We start from the raw sequence: 19893 nt of genomic DNA, 5'->3' as shown, positions 1-19893 counted from the left end.
GGGTGGGTGATGAGATAGACAAAAATGGAACATCACCATGTACCCCCTGACAACCCCAGCTGGACACAGACATAGATTTCCAATCTAATACTGGGTTATGGACTTGTAGCCATGGCAACCCCAACACGACCACATCATGCAGATTTTGCAACACCAGAAAGCGAATATCCTCCTGGTGCGCAGGAGCCATGCACATGGTCAGCTGGGTCCAATACTGAGGCTTATTCTTGGCCAAAGGCGTAGCATCAATTCCTCTCAATGGAATAAGACACTGCAAGGGCTCCAAGACAAACCCACAGCGCCTAGCAAACTCCAAGTCCATCAAATTCAGGGCAGCGCCTGAATCCGCAAATGCCATGACAGAATAGGAAGACAAAGAGCAGATCAAAGTAACGGACAAAAGAAATTTCGACTGTACCGTACCAATGGTGGCAGACTTAGCGAACCGCTTAGTGCGCTTAGGACAATCGGAGATAGCATGAGTGGAATCACCACAGTAGAAACACAGCCCATTCTGGCGTCTGTGTTCTTGCCTTTCAGCTCTGGTCAAAGTCCTATCGCACTGCATAGGCTCAGGTTTATGCTCAGATAATACCGCCAAATGGTGCACAGATTTACGCTCACGCAAGCGTCGACAGATCTGAATGGCCAAAGACATAGACTCATTCAGACCAGCAGGCATAGGAAATCCCACCATGACATCCTTAAGGGCTTCAGAGAGACCCTTTCTGAAGATTGCTGCCAAAGCACATTCATTCCATTGAGTGAGCACAGACCACTTTCTAAACTTCTGACAATAAATCTCTATCTCATCCTGACCCTGACACAGAGCCAGCAAATTTTTCTCTGCCTGATCCACTGAATTAGGTTCATCGTACAGTAATCCGAGCGCCAGAAAAAACGCATCAATATTACTGTCACGGCCGCTACCGCTACTCACCGCTCCATGTCTGGGTCCCGCCGCACTGTCCCCGCTTCTTCTTCTGCTGTCGCCGCTGCTCCCCTCGGCCGCTCGTCCTCCAGGTCACGGCGCGCTGGTCCATCTTCCTCCATCGCTGCTCGTCTCTGCAGCCCGGCTTCCGGTGGGCGGTACGCTCGTCCTCGGCGGGCTCCTCCTCCACGTCTTAGACGTGCTTCTCCTGCGCAGGCGCGCAGGATCCTGCGTTAGGCATTCCTATCCTTCCTGGTTTCCTGATACCGGATGTGACTCTCCGGTGTGCTGCAGCCAATCCAGGTAGAGTGCCTACTATTTCAGGCCGCCTCCTTTGCTAGGAGGTGCCTGAGTGTCTTTAGCTTTTGCTTTTGCCTCCGGTCACCTTGCTTCTGTGTCTCAGTGTTTCGTGCTGGTTTCCCTCCTTTCCCTTCAGCTCCGTCTTTGCTCTCCTCCTGTTCCAGTTCGTCGTTCCCTTCTTCGCTCATCATCTCTCCTCTCTCCCTACAGCTCCGTCTCTGGTATTCCACTGTTCCAGCCTGTCATTTCATCCCCGTGTCCTCAGCTTCTGGTCCCGTAGTCCTCGTTTCTGGTTTTCTGTTTTGCCCTCATCCTCTGTTTTCTCCCTTTCCTCAGCCATTCCTCTTGGTATCTGCTACCGTGGATAGGAGACCTCTGGGCCTGCTCCTGACAGCCCCTGTATAGGGGTTGGTTAACATCTGGTCTACTCGCCCAGGGGTAGGTCTACCACGGTCCAGAGGGTCCACTCTCGTTTTTGCCTCTGAAACGTTATAGTACACTCAGGCCATGGACCCCGCAGGTGCCGCGTTCTCTGCTCAGAAGGAGCTAGCACATTTGCGCGAAAATCAACAGCGCATTATGTCCTTCTTAAAAAACATGGAGTCCCGCCTGACTTCTTTGCAAACTTCCGACCCAGTTATCGCTACTCAGATTGCAGGCCTGCAGCAAGAGCTTTCTCAGCAGAGAGATACGCAGGCACGTATGCTGTCTTATATGGCTTCCATAGACGACCGCTTATTTAATTTGCAGTCTGTTTCCGCGGCTTCTGCTCAAGGTACGCAAGACTCTAATCTTGCTCCTTCATCCCATCCGTCACCTCGTCTTGGCAAACCTCCTAGGTTTGGCGGTGACCCCAAGCTTTGTAGGGGATTTCTTAACCAATGCCGCCTCCACTTTGAACTCCTCCCTCAACAATACTCTACCGATCGGGCCAAGGTGGCCTTCATGGTTTCGCATTTAGAGGGTGAGGCTTTGGCTTGGGTCAATCCCCTGTGGGAGCGGGATGATCCCGAAGTCTCCCAATTAGCCTTTTTCCTTGAGACCTTCCGCCGGGTTTTTGATGAGCCCGGGCGCCTAGCCTCCACGACCGAGTCGCTTTTCAACCTGCAACAGGGCTCTCTTACTGTCGCTCAGTACGCCATCCGCTTTCGCACCCTAGCCTCTGAGTTAGGGTGGAACAATGAGGCCCTGGTTGGCGCTTTCTGGCGAGGTCTGTCTAGTCGGATAAAGGATGAGTTGGCAGGACGGGATACTCCAACCTCGTTAGAGGATCTCATATATCCCTGTCGACACGCATTGACCTGCGCTTCCAGGAGCGAACTCGTGAGTCCACTAGAGAGAGGAGGTCCGTTCGTTCTTCACCATCTGTCCGTAGGTTGGGGAGTCCGCGGCCTTTGTTGTCCTCTTTGGCATCTGTACCAGAACCTATGCAGGTAGATCGGGTCAAGCTGGCTGAGCAGCGTCGTCAGGAGAGACGTTCCCAAGGACTCTGCTTTTATTGTGGTAGGGCTTCCCATCTACTGCGAGCATGCCCCGAGAGACCGGAAAACTCCTCCGCCTAGGACAGGTAAGAGAGGCCTCCCTAGGTGTTTCTGATTCCTCTCAACCCTTGTGTCTGTCTGTCCTGTTTGTTCTTAATCAGAGACGATTTTCTGAAGTAGCGTATGTGGATTCGGGCGCAGCAGGCAATTTTATCAGTCTTGAGGCAGTTCGGAGGCTTCGCGTTCCAGTTCTCTCATTGGACTCTCCTCGTCTGATCACTTCTGTCGATGGAATACCCTTGCAGGATGCCATTACCTTGGTTACGGAAGAGATTGAATTATGGATCGGGGCCCTATATCGTGAGAAGATCACTTTCTATGTTCTCCCTAACCTCGCTCATGCTTTGCTTTTAGGATTGCCTTGGCTCCGAATGCATGAACCTACTCTTGACTGGCGGTCTGGTGACGTACTCCGTTGGGGATCTACGTGTCAAAAACAGTGTCTATTGTCTGTTAGTCCTGTGGCTCCGCCCTCTGCAGTCTCCGTTCCCTCTGGTTTACCCTCTCCATACTGGTCCTTCATAGACGTTTTTGATAAAGAGGCTGAGACTCTTCTTCCGCATCGTGCCTATGACTATCCGATCGAACTCCTTCCCAGTTCCACTCCGCCTAGAGGAAGAATTTACCCACTCTCTCCGGCTGAGACTAAAGCCATGTCCGAGTATATCCAAGAAAATTTGTCCAGAGGATTTATCCGAAAGTCTTCTTCTCCCGCAGGTGCGGGATTCTTCTTCGTCAAGAAGAAAGACGGGTCACTTCGTCCTTGTATCGACTACAGAGGTCTGAACAACATTACGATCAAGAACAAGTATCCTTTGCCGCTCATTCCGGAACTCTTTGATCGACTTAGAGGAGCGCGAATTTTCACTAAATTAGATCTTCGGGGTGCTTACAACCTTGTCCGAATTCGAGCCGGTGATGAATGGAAGACCGCATTTAACACTCGAGATGGTCATTATGAATACCTAGTCATGCCGTTCGGTCTCTGCAACGCTCGTGCGGGTTTCCAAGAATTCGTTAATGACATCTTCCGTGACCTTCTCTACTCCTGTGTTGTGGTGTATCTAGATGACATCCTGGTCTTTTCTGTAGACTTACCGTCCCACAGAAGAAGTGTCCGTTTGGTTTTGCAACGTTTAAGAGAGAATCGCCTTTATGCCAAGTATGAGAAGTGTCTCTTCGAACAAACATCTTTGCCTTTTCTCGGATACATCATTTCGGATGCCGGTCTCAAGATGGATCCTGAAAAGGTGAATACCATTCTCCATTGGCCACGTCCCTATGGAATAAAAGCCGTTCAACGGTTTCTTGGATTCGCTAACTACTACAGGTAATTCATATCCCATTTCTCCTCCATAATTCGGCCTCTCTCTGCTCTCACCCGCAAAGGTTCTAACCCGAAGACTTGGACCACGGAGGTCGAGAATGCCTTTGTACTCCTGAAGAAATCCTTTTCTTCCGCTCCAGTACTTCACCACCCAGAGGTTAATAAACCATTCGTTCTCGAGGTGGATGCCTCTTCCACGGGTGCCGGAGCAGTACTCTCCCAAAGGTCTCAAATGGGTCGATTAGTTCCGTGCGGTTTCTTTTCTAAAACGTTCTCTGCTTCTGAACGTAATTATACCATTGGGGACCGTGAACTTTTGGCCATAAAACTTGCTTTGGAGGAATGGAGGCATCTTCTTGAAGGAGCTGTTCATCCTTTTGTGATTTTCTCTGACCATAAGAATTTGGCTTACCTTCAAACTGCGCACAGACTTAATCCACGGCAAGCTCGATGGTCCCTGTTCTTTGCTCGCTTCGATTTCGAGCTCTGTTTTCGGCCTGCTGACAAGAATGTCAAGGCAGATGCCCTGTCCAGACTTTCTCAGCCAGAGGACATTGACGAAGAACCTGCGCATATCCTGGATCCCTGCAAAGTCGTCACGGTGGCTCCTCTTAAAATGATCCGCCCTCCTCCGGGTAAGACACTAGTGACGGAGGATGACAAAATGAGAGTGCTTCGTTGGGGTCATTCTTCTAAATTGGCAGGTCATGCCGGAATAAAGAAGACCTTCCTTCTCATCTCTCGCCACTACTGGTGGCCTTCGCTACGTCAGGATATCAAAGACTTTGTCGCCTCTTGTCCCTCCTGTGCTAAGTACAAGGTGCCAAGACAGTTACCTCGTGGGAGTCTGCTTCCCCTTCCCGTACCTTCCTGTCCGTGGCAACATATCGCCATGGACTTCATTACCGATTTACCAAAATCCTCTGGTTGTACTGTCATCCTTACGGTCGTAGATCGGTTTTCTAAAATGGCTCATTTTGTTCCTCTGCCTGGACTACCCTCGGCTCCAGAGTTGGCGAAAATTTTTATTTCCAATATTTTCAAACTCCATGGTTTTCCTCAAAACATCGTGTCTGACCGAGGAGTTCAATTTACGTCACATTTTTGGAGGGCGTTATGCAAACTCTTGAAGGTGTCGCTGGATTTTTCGTCTGCTTATCACCCACAGACTAACGGTCAAGCGGAACATACGAATCAGATTGTGGCTTCCTATCTTCGTCATTTCGTCAACGTCCACCAAGATGACTGGGTCAGCCTTTTGCCTTGGGCCGAGTTTGCCTATAATAATCACTCTAACGAGTCCTCTGCTAAATCTCCTTTTTTCATTGTCTTCGGTCAGCATCCGGATATGCCTCTCCCAATTTCTTCCGTGTCTGGAGTTCCGGCAGCAGATTCTTTATCTTCTAAGTTCTCTGCAATCTGGGGTGAAGTTGAAGAGGCTCTCAATTTGGCCTCTGCTAAGATGAAGAGACATGCCGACAAGAGGCATTTAGATTCTTCTCCATTTTCTCCTGGCGATAAGGTCTGGCTTTCCTCACGTTATATTAGGCTCAAGATTCCATCCTATAAACTTGGTCCCCTCTACATCGGTCCTTTTGAGGTTCTGAGTCAAGTCAACGATGTCGCCTACAAACTGAAGTTGCCTGCCTCGCTCCGTATTCCCAATACTTTCCATGTGTCCCTGCTCAAACCTGTTACTCTTAATCGCTTTCATCCTTCTTCCTGTACCTCTCCTCAGTCTGTCTGCGCCGATAACATTTTTGAGGTGAGGGATATTTTAGCCATGAAGAAGGTTCGTGGGAGAGATTTTTTCTTGGTAGATTGGAGGGGTTTTGGTCCTGAGGAGAGATCGTGGGAGCCTCGGGAGAATATCAATGCTCCTCGTCTTCTTAACAAATTCCTCTCCGGGATTGGGAGAGGGGATTTTAAGGAGGGGGGTACTGTCACGGCCCCTACCGCTACTCACCGCTCCATGTCTGGGTCCCGCCGCACTGTCCCCGCTTCTTCTACTGTTGCCGCTGCTCCCATCGGCCGCTCGTCCTCCAGGTCACGGCGCGCTGGTCCGTCTTCCTCCATCGCTGCGCGTCTCTGCAGCCCGGCTTCCGGTGGGCGGTACGCTCGTCCTCGGCGGGCTCCTCCTCCACGTCTTAGACGTGCTGCTCCTGCGCAGGTGCGCAGGATCCTGCGTTAGGCATTCCTATCCTTCCTGGTTTCCTGATACCGGATGTGACTCTCCGGTGTGCTGCAGCCAATCCAGGTAGAGTGCCTACTATTTCAGGCCGCCTCCTTTGCTAGGAGGTGCCTGAGTGTCTTTAGCTTTTGCTTTTGCCTCCGGTCACCTTGCTTCTGTGTCTCAGTGTTTCGTGCTGGTTTCCCTCCTTTCCCTTCAGTTCCGTCTTTGCTCTCCTCCTGTTCCAGTTCGTCGTTCCCTTCTTCGCTCATCATCTCTCCTCTCTCCCTACAGCTCCGTCTCTGGTATTCCACTGTTCCAGCCTGTCATTTCATCCCCGTGTCCTCAGCTTCTGGTCCCGTAGTCCTCGTTTCTGGTTTTCTGATTTGCCCTCATCCTCTGTTTTCTCCCTTTCCTGAGCCGTCCCTCTTGGTATCTGCTACCGTGGATAGGAGACCTCTGGGCCTGCTCCTGACAGCCCCTGTATAGGGGTTGGTTAACATCTGGTCTACTCGCCCAGGGGTAGGTCTACCACGGTCCAGAGGGTCAACTCTCGTTTTTGCCTCTGAAACGTTATAATTACATAATGCAGGATCTCCTGGCGCAAGGGAAAATGCCCAGTCTTGAGGGTCGCCACGTAATAAAGAAATAATGATCTTAACTTGTTGAACTGGGTCACCAGAGGAGCGAGGTTTCAACGCCAGAAACAGTTTGCAATTATTTTTGAAACTCAGAAATTTAGCTCTATCTCCAGAAAACAAATCAGGAATAGGAATTCTTGGTTCTAACATAGAATTCTGAGCCACAAAGTCTTGAATATTTTGTACTCTTGCAGTGAGAAGATCCACACATGAAGACAGACCTTTAATGTCCATCACCACACCTGTGTCCTGAACCACCCAAATGTCTAGGGGAAAAAAAAGGCAAAACACAGTGCAAAGAAAAAAAAAATGGTCTCAGAACTTCTTTTTTCCCTCTATTGAGAAGCATAGTACTTTGTGCCTCCAGTACTGTTGTGAATAGGTAATTCAGAACCACAATGGACCTTGAAGTTCAGAGCACACAAGTGACCTGACAAAAACCACAAAACATAGGACGAGCTCTGAGACGTGGAAACTCTGCTGACCGCAATCCCTAAACCTATCAAACCACACTAGAGGTAGCCGTGGATTGCGCCTAACGCTCCCTATGCAACTCGGCACAGCCTGAGAAACTAGCTAGTCCTGAAGATAGAAAAATAAGCCTACCTTGCCTCAGAGAAATTCCCCAAAGGAAAAGGCAGCCCCCCACATATAATGACTGTGAGTTAAGATGAAAATACAAACACAGAGATGAAATAGATTAAGCAAAGTGAGGCCCGACTTACTGAATAGACCGAGGATAGGAAAGATAGCTTTGCGGTCAACACAAAAACCTACAAACAACCACGCAGAGGGGCAAAAAGACCCTCCGCACCGACTAACGGTACGGAGGTGCTCCCTCTGCGTCTCAGAGCTTCCAGCAAGCAAGCAAAACCAAAAAAGCAAGCTGGACAGAAAATATAGCAACAAAAGTAACACAAGCAGGACTTCGCTTATGCTGAGCAGACAGGCCACAGGAACGATCCAGGAGGAAGCAAGACCAATACTAGAACATTGACTGGAGGCCAGGATCAAAGCACTAGGTGGAGTTAAATAGAGCAGCACCTAACGACTTAACCTCATCACCTGAGGAAGGAAACTCAGAAGCCGCAGTACCACTCGTGACCACAGGAGGGAGCTTGATCACAGAATTCACAACACAATTCATATATATTTGTGTGAATAATGTATAGTTCTGTTATTAATTAAGCCATTTTTTGTAGCCGTACCCACCGGTCTTGTTCCTGTACTTGTTTTTTGTTTTTATTTTCTGTGCTTTTATTGTTGTATATTTTGATAATAATAAGGTTTATATTATTCAAACCAACATTGTGGGCAATAGTTTTGGTGGATATTTGTAGGTTTTGCCTTACGTTGGTATATATCGTTAGGTTCACTTATTGGTGTTGAGGCTGTCATTAATGCCAAAGAGTGTGTAACCAAGTATTAATTAGGGGTGCCTTTATTCCTGAACATGCTGTTTATTCAGCTTTTTCTTTGAAATTGAAACATGTAAGTTGAAAGACAATGTTTTATTGTTATATTACTTTGGACCACTAATTATAAAATCCTGAAGATATACATTTGGTACATTTCCATTTATTTCTGAATATATTGTACAATGTATGAAAAAATGAAGGATTGCCAATAATGGTGAGCAGCACTATAATGCTGAATAAGTTGTACTAACACATTTGACTAATAAAAATTATTAGTTTGTATTGAAACTAATTGCTATGGTTTTCTAACTTTATCTGTTATAGCACCAAGGCCTTGATTCATGAAGACTGCAGTTTGGTAAACCAGTCTTGAGAAAGTCTGTGCTGGAGCAAAATGACTTGTTGCAAGAAATGTTGGCATCTGTGCATATACATATTCTAAGATGTGTGTGCGTGTGTGTGTGTGCGTGCGTGCGTGCGTGCGTGCATGCATGCCTAAACGTAAAATGGACAGTGATAGATTTATAAAGTATATAGAAAATGAATGTGACCATATTAATGTATGCACAATAATATACATTTTTAAGCTATAAAAAGGGACCATCATAGCCAATAGTACAGTTAAGAGTAGATAACTCACCAAAACAATCCTTATATGTAACCAGTAACAAAACTAGCTGGCCAGGTTATACATTTAGTTATTTTGAGAATTGTCCCTAAAGTTTAAGCACAGTCAAATGATAATAATACTCAAACCTTAATTTGTTTTTAGGAATTTGAAGAATATATACTCAGAAGAAAAGGATATAGCTCAGGTGAGTTCAACACATATCAGCTAGGCTGTACTGATGTCTTAAGTCATTTAAAATACAACATCTGCTTATCTATTGCTATATCTATGCCATGTACAAGCCTTTTGGTCTGTGATCCACATACTCAGACAGACATACTACTCTCATAAGTGTGAACATAGGGCAAGCAGGCTCGAATTCATGCTGGCTGTAGTTACAGGTGCCCTTTAAAAGCGTCTCACAGTGTATTACCATAATGTATGCAAATCGACACCTAATACAGAATATCCCATGTGCTTAGTTTCAAATGCCGGCCGTGGGCTACAGGAAGAGACCTGACTTTGATATGTTCCGCAGCTGGCTTTTCCCAACACTTCTCCAATTGAGTAACAGATCACTCCCTATGTATACGCACAAAAGAAAGCTATCAATCAACTGGAGCGGGGTGGGGAGAAGCCAGCTTGGGGCCACACCGGACTAGTCAAGTCTTTCTCTTCCTATAGTCTCCAGCTAGCTTTTCAAACTACAGTATGAGAGCACAAAAAATAAAATAAGTGAGTTTACCATGTCCGCCAATCTCATATAACACCAAAATTGACCTACAGCAAATTTCCACGAACTCCAATGATGCTCATCACTTACAGAATGTTTTATCAAAACCATATTAAATTAATACTTCATACAGGTTGATCACTAAGCAAACTGATGCGTTTGTCATGCACACATCATCCTTATTCGTCGTTTTACCCCTTAGAGACTGCTCATACGCCTTTTAACAGTGGTCATTAAGGGGCCTCAAACCCTTAGTGACCAAGCTAGTTTTGACCTTAACCCCTTTCTGGCATTGGATGTACTATTCCGTCCATGTGACATGGGACTTAATTCCCATGGGCGGAATAATACGTCCAATACAATCAGCCGCGCTCCAGGGGGAGCACGGCTGATCGCGGCCGGGTGTCAGCTGAGTCTCACAGCTGACACCCGGCACTAAGTGTCAGGAGCACTTTAATCCCCGGAGCACTTCGATCAAATATGATCGCTACATTTCAGAGCCGGCAGAGAAGCTATCAACCCCTCTGCCTTTGGATCGAAGAACCAACGGCATGATGAGGGGTCCCGATCCCTCCCATGGTAACCAGATGTCATCATGACAACATCCGGGTTACCAGAGCTGAGAGACTTCCTGTCATGTGCAGTGCATGTCAGGAAGTCTCTAAGGTCAGTGTACAAAAGCTGTAGCGCTGACTGCTTCTATAGCATGCAGATCTGCATGATATAGAAGCGATCAGCCTGCACAAAATGAGTGTCCCATAGTGGGACACAGTGTAAAAGTTAAAATGAATTAAAAAAAAAAATTTAATAATTGTAAATATTTTTAAAAATATTTAAAAAATAATAATAAAAAAAATCAATATTTATTCCATCAATAAATAGATATTTGAATTAAAAAAAATCTAAACAATAAAAGTACGTATGTTACTATGGTATAGCGTCCAAAACAGGTGACAGGTTCCCTTTAACTGCTCCAGGTTTCTAAAAACATCAAGCAGTTAAAAGAAGCGACATATCCATTCTTCTGCTTGGAATTTCTGCCTCTTTTTACTCTGTACTTTATAATTCAAATCAAACAGAAAACTGAAAAGATGCACACCCGGACATCTTATGGTGTGTTTTGACATTGTTTTTTCTTTAAAAAAAAACACTAGCACTTTTTTGTATTACTCAATAAAGGGAATACAACGTAAAAAAGACTATATGAAAAAAATGGGAAAACCCTGAAAAAACACTCAAGCAACGATCAAAAAAACGACCCAAAAGATGCTTCAGGATAAAAAATGTCATAGTTTCCTTAAAGGGAAGGTGCTGCGTTTTAATATTGTAAAAAAAAAAAAAAACCTCTTTAATTCCTTATTTTTATAAGTTATTTTCAAGTGCACAGTATTTATTGTTTTTTTTTTTATTCATTTTTTTTTTCTGCCACTGGGCGCCGCCATTTTGATTTGCAGGACTGTAAGTGTAGCTGCACGACACTTAGGCTATATTCACACTTTGCGGATTTCACTGCGGATCCGCCGCGGATTTGACCGCTGCGGATCCGCAGCAGTTTCCCATGAGTTTACAGTCCAATGTAAACCTATGGAAAACTAAAAACGCAGTGCACATGCTGCGGAAAAAAACGCGCGGAAACGCTGCGGATTACATTCCGCAGCATGTCACTTCTTTTCTGCGGATTTTCACCTGCTCCAATAGAAAACTGCAGATGAAAATCCGCAGAAGAAAACGCAGTAAAAACCGCGATAAATCCGCAGTGAAAACGCGTTGCGGTTTTCACTGCGGATTTTGGAATTCTGCTGCGGAAAAATCCGCAGTGGAATCTGCAAAGTGTGAACATAGCCTTACAGTCTTCACATACGGCAGCCCTGGACATAGACATCTGTAGTCGGAAGGCGACCCCCATAGCTAGCATTGTCTGCTCTCTGCTCTGATGTGGCCACGCCCCCTGGGCTGTCTCCACATCACAGCAGAGGCAGGAGATCGGCGCCATCTTGCTTCAGCCTACAGTGGAGTGTATCTGTGAGCTCCACTGTGACTGAGAGCCATGCTGTTGGAGGGGCAGCTCCATCTGTCTCCCCTCACACTCAGCGGCCGTTCCCTGTCCTCTGCTGCCTGTAATCTCTAGAATCGCTAGAGAGGGTGAAGTGCTGTGGTCTGATGTTCTCTTATCAGGAGCTGCAGAGAGGTAACAGAGGGGGATGGGGGAGAATCTCTGTCCTGCTCCGACCTCACTGCAGCTCCTCACAGGACATCAGACCCTGCATCTATCACTATACTGTGCTGAGCCGTGTATCTAATCCTCTCCTGTGCTGACCTGTGTATCTAATCCTGTGGAATACTGACTGCTGAGCCGTGTATCTAATCCTCTCCTGTGCTGACCTGTGTATCTAATCCTGTGGAATACTGACTGCTGAGCCGTGTATCTAATCCTATCCTGTGCTGACCTGTGTATCTAATCCTGTGTGATACTGTCTGCTGAGCCGTGTATCTAATCCTATCCTGTGCTGACCTGTGTATCTAATCCTGTGGAATACTGACTGCTGAGCCGTGTATCTAATCCTCTCCTGTGTGATACTGTCTGGTGAGCCGTGTATCTAATCCTATCCTGTGTGATACTGTCTGCTGAGCCGTGCATCTAATCCTATCCTGTGCTGACCCGTGTATCTAATCCTGTGGAATACTGACTGCTGAGCCGTGTATCTAATCCTCTCCTGTGTGATACTGTCTGGTGAGCCGTGTATCTAATCCTATCCTGTGTGATACTGTCTGCTGAGCCGTGTATCTAATCCTCTCCTGTGTAATACTGTCTGCTGAGCCATGTATCTAATCCTCTCCTGTGTAATACTGTCTGCTGAGCCATGTATCTAATCCTATCCTGTGCTGACCTGTGTATCTAATCCTGTGGAATACTGACTGCTGAGCCGTGTATCTAATCCTCTCCTGTGTGATACCGTCTGGTGAGCCGTGTATCTAATCCTATCCTGTGTGATACTGTCTGCTGAGCCGTGCATCTAATCCTATCCTGTGCTGACCTGTGTATCTAATCCTGTGGAATACTGACTGCTGAGCCGTGTATCTAATCCTATCCTGTGTGATACCGTCTGGTGAGCCGTGTATCTAATCCTATCCTGTGCTGACCTATGTATCTAATCCTGTGGAATACTGACTGCTGAGCCGTGTATCTAATCCTCTCCTGTGTGATACTGTCTAGTGAGCCGTGTATCTAATCCTCTCCTGTGTGATAGTGTCTGCTGAGCAGTGTATCTAATCCTATCCTGTGCTGACCTGTGTATCTAATCCTGTGGAATACTGACTGCTGAGCCGTGTATCTAATCCTATCCTGTGTGATACCGTCTGGTGAGCCGTGTATCTAATCCTATCCTGTGCTGACCTATGTATCTAATCCTGTGTGATACTGACTGCTGGGCCGTGTATCTAATCCTATCCTGTGTGATAGTCTGCTGAGCCGTGTATCTAATCCTCTCCTGTGTGATACCGTCTGGTGAGCCGTGTATCTAATCCTATCCTGTGTGATAGTGTCTGCTGAGCAGTGTATCTAAGGTTATGTGCACACGTCCGGATTTTTAGCGTTTTTTTTTTTTGGCGGAATTTCGCCATAAAAACGCTATAAATCCGCTAAAAAAACGCTAACATTATGCATCCTATCATTTAGAATGCATTCCGCATTTTTTGTGCAGATGTTAGCATTTTTTTCCGCAAAAAAAAACGCATACCGCAAAAAATCCGGACATGCTCTATCTTTTTGCGGATTTTTTGCGGATTTCCTATCAAAAAGGACATTCTGGAAAATTAAAAAACGCAAAAAATCCACGCAAAAACGCGCAAATTCCGCGAGAAATCCGCGCGAAAAAAGCACGCGGATTTCTGGCAGAATTCTCAGGATTATGTCAGGAAAAAATCCTGACGTGTGCACATAGCCTAATCCTGTGAAATACTGACTGCTGAGCCGTGTATCTAATCCTCTCCTGTGTGATACCGTCTGCTGAGCCATGCATCTAATTCTATACTGTGTGATACTGTCTGCTGAGCCATGCATCTAATCCTATACTGTGTGATATTATGCTGAGCCGTGTATCTAATCCTCTCCTGTGTGATACTGTCTGGTGAACCGTGTATCTAATCCTCTCCTATGCACTCCTCTCCCCCCTGCATATCTTTGCCCATTGCACACACAACTCAATGCGTGCGATAACAGGAGCTGCGGGCGTCATGCTGTATTATGGCATTATGTGAGATCTATATGACGGTATTATGTGATCTGTATGGTGGTATTATGGTTGATCAGTATTGTGAGAATTATATGGTGGTATTGTGTGTGATCTATATGGCGGTATTATGTGAGAACACTGGCAGCATTATGTGTGATCTATATGGCGGTATTATGTGAGAACACTATGGCAGTATTATGTGTGATCTATATGGCGGTATTATGTGAACACTATGGCAGTATTATGTGTGATCTATATGGCGGTATTATGTGAGAACACTATGGCAGTATTATGGGTGATCTATATGGCGGTATGTGAGAACACTGGTGGTATTATGTGTGATCTATATGGCGGTATGTGAGAACACTGGCGGTATTATGTGTGATCTATATGGTGGTATTATGTGAGAACTGTATGACAGTATTGTGTGATCTATTTGATAGTATTGTGTGTGATCTATATGGCGGTATTATGTGAGAACACTATGGCAGTATTATCTTCAGAAAGCGGACCCATTCTATGGTGGTTCTGGCTGAGCACCTGCACGCGGGTCTGGGGTAATAGAGGGGGCAGCATGACCTCCAGTTAGGTGCAGTCAGGGGAAAGCTGGTGAGGCAGCTGAAGAGAGGGGTCTCATTTTTATTGTTACTATATGGCTACATTTCCTTCCCAGCGTCATCCCAGACTGCGCCTGTCACCTCGCTTTCACATATTGCCAGGACAGGATGGGGAAGACAGGATCTGAGGAGGGGAATGGGGTCTGCATGCAAAGTCTGGATCAGAACAGGCCATCAATCCGCAGAAATGTTTCCTGGATTTCTGTGGAGCAAACAAGCAGATGGTCCATCCATGTGTATAAAAGACAGCGCTCTATGTACAATCCCTGGCTGCTCCGCACACCGAACAGGGGGCCCCTATAGACCAGCACACTGCTCTCCTGAAATACTCTGTGCTGCTGTCACCCTGCTCCCTCCACCACATATCTCCCAGAATCCTTGCTGCCTGCCATCCTCGGTGACCGTAGACTTGTCAGTATAAGGCTGCTTTCACACTAGCATCGGTACGGGCCCGTCGCAGTCTTACGACGCTTCCGCTGCCCCATTGTAAGGTCTGGGGAGGAGGGGGCGGTGTTTCTGCCGTGCATGTGCGGTTGAAAATGGTGGACTCGACGCACAAACGTTACATGTAACTTTTTTTGTGGCGACGGTCCACCAAAACATGACGCAACCGTCGCACGACAGTTACGACGTGTGGCAATGCGTCGGTAATGTTAGTCTATGGGGAAAAAACGCATCCTGCAGACAACTTTGCAGGATGCGTTTTTTCTCCTGAATGACTCATTGCAACGTTCAGCCAACAACGCTAGTGTGAAAGTAGCCTAAGGCTGCCGTCCACTATCAGTATTTGGTCAGTATTTTACCTCAGTATTTGTAAGCCAAAACCAGGAGTGGGTGATAAATACAGAAGTGGTGCATATGTTTGTTATACTTTTCTTCTAATTGTTCCACTCCTGGTTTTGGCTTACAAATACTGAGGTAAAATACTGACCAAATACTGATAGTGTGACGGCAGCCATACTCTGCAGTCACCAACAAAATGGCTGCTCACTGGGTTCCTGAATATCATCCTCTCTAATCCCTTAGCAAACACCCAGAAGGAGAGGAGAGGAGACATCACACACTTCAGCAGACTCCGCCCATAATTACTGCAGTGCTGTAATGTGAGCTAGTTGTACACTAGGTTTTTCTGAAATTTCAGCAGCTGCTCCCCCTAGTGTTGAAAAGTGGAAATTCCAAAACTTTTCAAATTATTTTTCATATTTTACTAAATTATAAACAAATGATAATATTTTTTAAGAAAATGTAATCATTAATTCTTTACATTTTTACAATTTCTGAAAAAAATTTTTTTTTGATGGCACCTTCCCTTTAAGGTTCTTCTGCTTGAAAAACTTGTTGGAATCACCTGAGTTTAAAAGATGTGTGCACATACCCAAGTGGTTTTACATACAAATTCTGTTTGCTTTTATTTATGCGAGTACATAGGCATGACAATAATGAGAGCAAAGCTACTTTGAATTTAATTTATTTATTTCTTTTTGAGCAGTATTGTTTGCGTCTGAGGATACGTCTCCTGATTATGACAATGACGCTTACATGAGACTGCAAAAAGACAATACAACGCCAAAGAAGGTTGAACAAGAGAAAGAATCACAAGCAAAGACTCCGGTGAAGCTACGTCCTCCGATGAAAGCTATGGAACCCAATAGATTTAAGAGAAAGCTCTCGTTTGACTATCCAGAGTAATTTTCAATATATTTGTTGCACAACTTATAAAATACATTGCATAATTTTTTTAATGAATTTGAATAATATTAAGTACCGTATATACTGGAGTATAAGCCAACCTGAGTATAAGCCGAGACCCCTAATTTTGCCACAAAAAACTGGGAACTCGAGTATAACTGGGGACTCAAGTATAAGCCTAGAGTAGGAAATGCAGCAACTACTGGTAAATTTCAAAAATAAAAATAGATACCAATAAAAGTAAAATTGATTGAGACATCAGTAGGTTAAGTGTTTTTGAATATCCATATTTAATCAGGAGCACCATATAATGCTCCATACAATTCATGATGGGCCCCATAAGATGCTCCATATTAAAATACGCCCCATATAATGGTGCATAAAAGGTTAATGATGGCCCCATAAGATGCTCCATGGAATATTATGCCCCATATAATGCTGCACAAAGGTTGATGGCCTCATCATGAGATGCTCCATAGAATACTATGCCCCATAAAATGCTGCACAAAGGTTGATGGCCCCATAAGATGTTCCATAGAATATTATGCCCCATATAAGCAGGGCTGCCACTAGAAATTTCAGGGCCCCATACTGTCAAACTTTTGGGCCCCCCTTGAAACTCTGCCCAGGCTCCACCCCCAGTTCCACCTCCTCCCTAGCGCTGCCTCCACCCCACAAACCTTCCACAGTTCCTCCACCCTCTCTTGGAAAAGCTCCACTTCTGGCAAGTATTGGTCTGCACTTGGACCGCAGTGCATGGACCGGCCGCGGGTCTCCTGACCTGAACTCAGCAGCCTCACAGCATGTATGAATGAGGATGTTGGTCAGGAGATCGGCGTCCAGTCCATGTACTGCTGTGGGAGCGCAGACCGATAGCCCCATTTCAAAAATTACACTGCCATAATAATAAAGTTGTTTCCCGATCATATATACCAACTTGCTTCAATAATTTCCCACCGCCCTTCCAAACCCCAACCAAAATTTATAAGCTACTGGATTATCCTGGGCTGCTGCCTGTTATAATTGGGTATTTGGTTTTGCAGCAGGTCAGGATCATCCAGTAGCTTATACATTCCACTCGCCTCCCCCTGGGCCCTGTTGGATGCGGCCCCCAGTCACCACTCGCCTTCCCTCATCAGCCACACGATACCAGTACAGACACAGCCACAGTGAGCCACCTGAAGCCTCTTCTCACCATAGACACTCACCCTGCTCGCCCGCCCTCCGCCTGATCTGCCTTCCGCCTCCACCTGCTCATCCGTCGCCCCCAGTCAGAAGAACAGAACAGCAAAAGCGATGACCTCTAAGACCACCCAACCTGAAACAGCGAGAAGGGGTTATACCACAGTGCCCACCGGATGGGGTCACACAGGGGAGAATGATCTACAGCTAATCACATGGGAGAGGATTAGATACACAGCTCAGCAGACAGTATCACACGGGAGAGGATGAGATACAGCTCAGCAGACAGTATCACATAATATAGGATTAGATGCATCTCGGCAGACGAGATCACACAGGATAGGATTACATACATGGCTCAATAGTCAGTATCACACAGTATAAGATTAGATACATGGCTCAGAAGTCAGTATCACACAGGATAAGATTAGATACACAGCTCAGCAGACTATCACACAGGAGAGTATTAGATACACAGCTCAGCAGACAGTATCACATAGGATAGGATTAGATCCACGGCTCAGCAGACAGTATCACACAGGAGAGGATTAGATACACAGCTCAGCAGACAGTATCACATGATAAGATTAGATACACAGCTCAGCAGACTATCACACAGGATAGGATTAGATACACGGCTCAGCAGACAGTATCACACAGGATAGGATTAAATACACGGCTCAGCAGACTATCACACAGGATAGGATTAGATACACGGCCCAGCAGTCAGTATCACACAGGATAGGATTAGATACACGGCTCAGCAGACTATCACACAGGATAGGATTAGATACACGGCTCAGCAGACAGTATCACACAGGATAGGATTAGATACATGGCTCAAAAGTCAGTATCACACAGGATAAGATTAGATACATGGCTCAGCAGTCAGTATCACACAGGATAAGATTAGATACAGCTCAGCAGGCAGTATCACACAGGATAAGATTAGATACAGCTCAGCAGGCAGTATCACACAGGATAAGATTAGATACAGCTCAGCAGACAGTATCACACAGGATAAGATTAGATACAGCTCAGCAGGCAGTATCACACAGATTAGGATTAGAAACAGCTCAACAGACAGTATCACACAGGATAGGATTAGATGCAGCTCAGCAGTGAGTATCACACAGGATGAAATTAGATACAGCTCAGCAGTCAGTATCACACAGGATAAGATTAGATACAGCTCAGCAGGCAGTATCACACAGGATAAGATTAGATACAGCTCAGCAGGCAGTATAACACAGGATAGGATTAGATACAGCTCAGCAGACAGTAATACACAGGATAGGATTAGATACATGGCTCAGCACACAGTATCACATAGGAGAGGATTAGATACACGGCTCAGCACACAGTATCACACAGGAGAGGATTACAAACAACTCAGCATATGGGATCACCGGAGAGGGGAGAGACTCACCCTGCTCATCCGTCATCTGCAGTCCGCCCCCGCGTTACACACCGCACGCTGCTCTCTCTGCTCCGGAATGAGGAAGTGGAGCAGCGTGTGACGTCAGGCAGGACCATGATGCACCTGGGCCGGCTGCAGCTTTTAAAGGTACAGTGCCATTTTCCGTTCTCCGAATGCATTAACAATACTGTAGGTGTATCTTTAAAATACCACAGTGCTGTTATGCATAGGGGGTTCGGAAGCCTTGAACAAAATGTCCAGGGGCTCGATGAGGAGAAGCAAAGAGAGGGGGGCCCGAGATCCCAGCGTGTTCGGGCCCCCCTTTTTGCTCCTCATCACCGGGCCCCATACAGTAGTAAGGGCTGTAATGCCCTGATGGCGGCCCTGCATATAAGGCTGCACAAAGGTTGATGGTCCCATAAGATGCTCCATAGAATATTATGCCCCATATAATGCTGCACAAAGTTTGATGGCCCATAAGATACTCCATAGAATAATTTGCCCCATATGCTGCTGCTGCGATTAAAAATCTCGTCGCTGGGGGTCTGGTGCCAGTGTCCTGAGCAGGCGGGGACGTTAGCGTGCTATGGGGGCCAGGTGCGGGAGTCGCCACTGGCTCAGGACACCGGCACTTGCGATATTCACATGTCCCCGTTCCACCGCCACGTGCTACTGTGTCTTCCGAGTATCTGCAGTGACTGTTCAGGCAGAAGGCGTGCAGTAACCACGTCATCTCGCCCTCTGATCTGAACATCACAGCCAGAGGACACGGAAGACAGAGCCTGGCGGTGGAACGGGGACAGGTGAATATCGCATGGCTCACCTTCCCCCGTCATACTCACCCCCTCCTGATGCGGTCAATGCTTCTCCGATGGTATCTGGCACCGGCAGCTTGTTCCTGTGTTCAGTAGTCACATGGTACCGCTCATTAAAGTAATGCATATGCGCTCCATGCCTATGGGAGTGGAGTCGCGTCCATATTCATTACTTTAATGAGCGGTACCACATGACCGCTGAACACAGGAAGAGTTGTGGGAGCCGGAGACCATCGGAGAAACAGGGACGTGTAGAGACCGCATCAG

General features: G+C 46.3%; 1 protein-coding gene across 3 annotated transcripts in view; it reads left to right on the top strand.

The window, feature by feature from the left end:
• LOC138670568 (DNA dC->dU-editing enzyme APOBEC-3C-like) overlaps nt 1-18098 on the top strand; it is a 51715-nt gene extending 33617 nt beyond the window's left edge. For all 3 annotated transcript variants that reach the window (XM_069758010.1, XM_069758009.1, XM_069758011.1), the window contains 2 exons: nt 9101-9143; nt 16010-18098. In XM_069758010.1, the coding sequence (XP_069614111.1) occupies nt 9101-9143; nt 16010-16063 (97 nt within the window). In that variant the 3' untranslated portion in view covers nt 16064-18098. The remainder of the gene's footprint in view (nt 1-9100; nt 9144-16009) is intronic.
• Nucleotides 18099-19893: the final 1795 nt, after the last annotated feature.

Source organism: Ranitomeya imitator, chromosome 3 (assembly GCF_032444005.1).
Source record: "Ranitomeya imitator isolate aRanImi1 chromosome 3, aRanImi1.pri, whole genome shotgun sequence".
Classification (NCBI taxonomy): Eukaryota; Metazoa; Chordata; class Amphibia; order Anura; family Dendrobatidae; genus Ranitomeya; species Ranitomeya imitator.
This window is presented reverse-complemented; position numbering and strand designations above follow the sequence as displayed.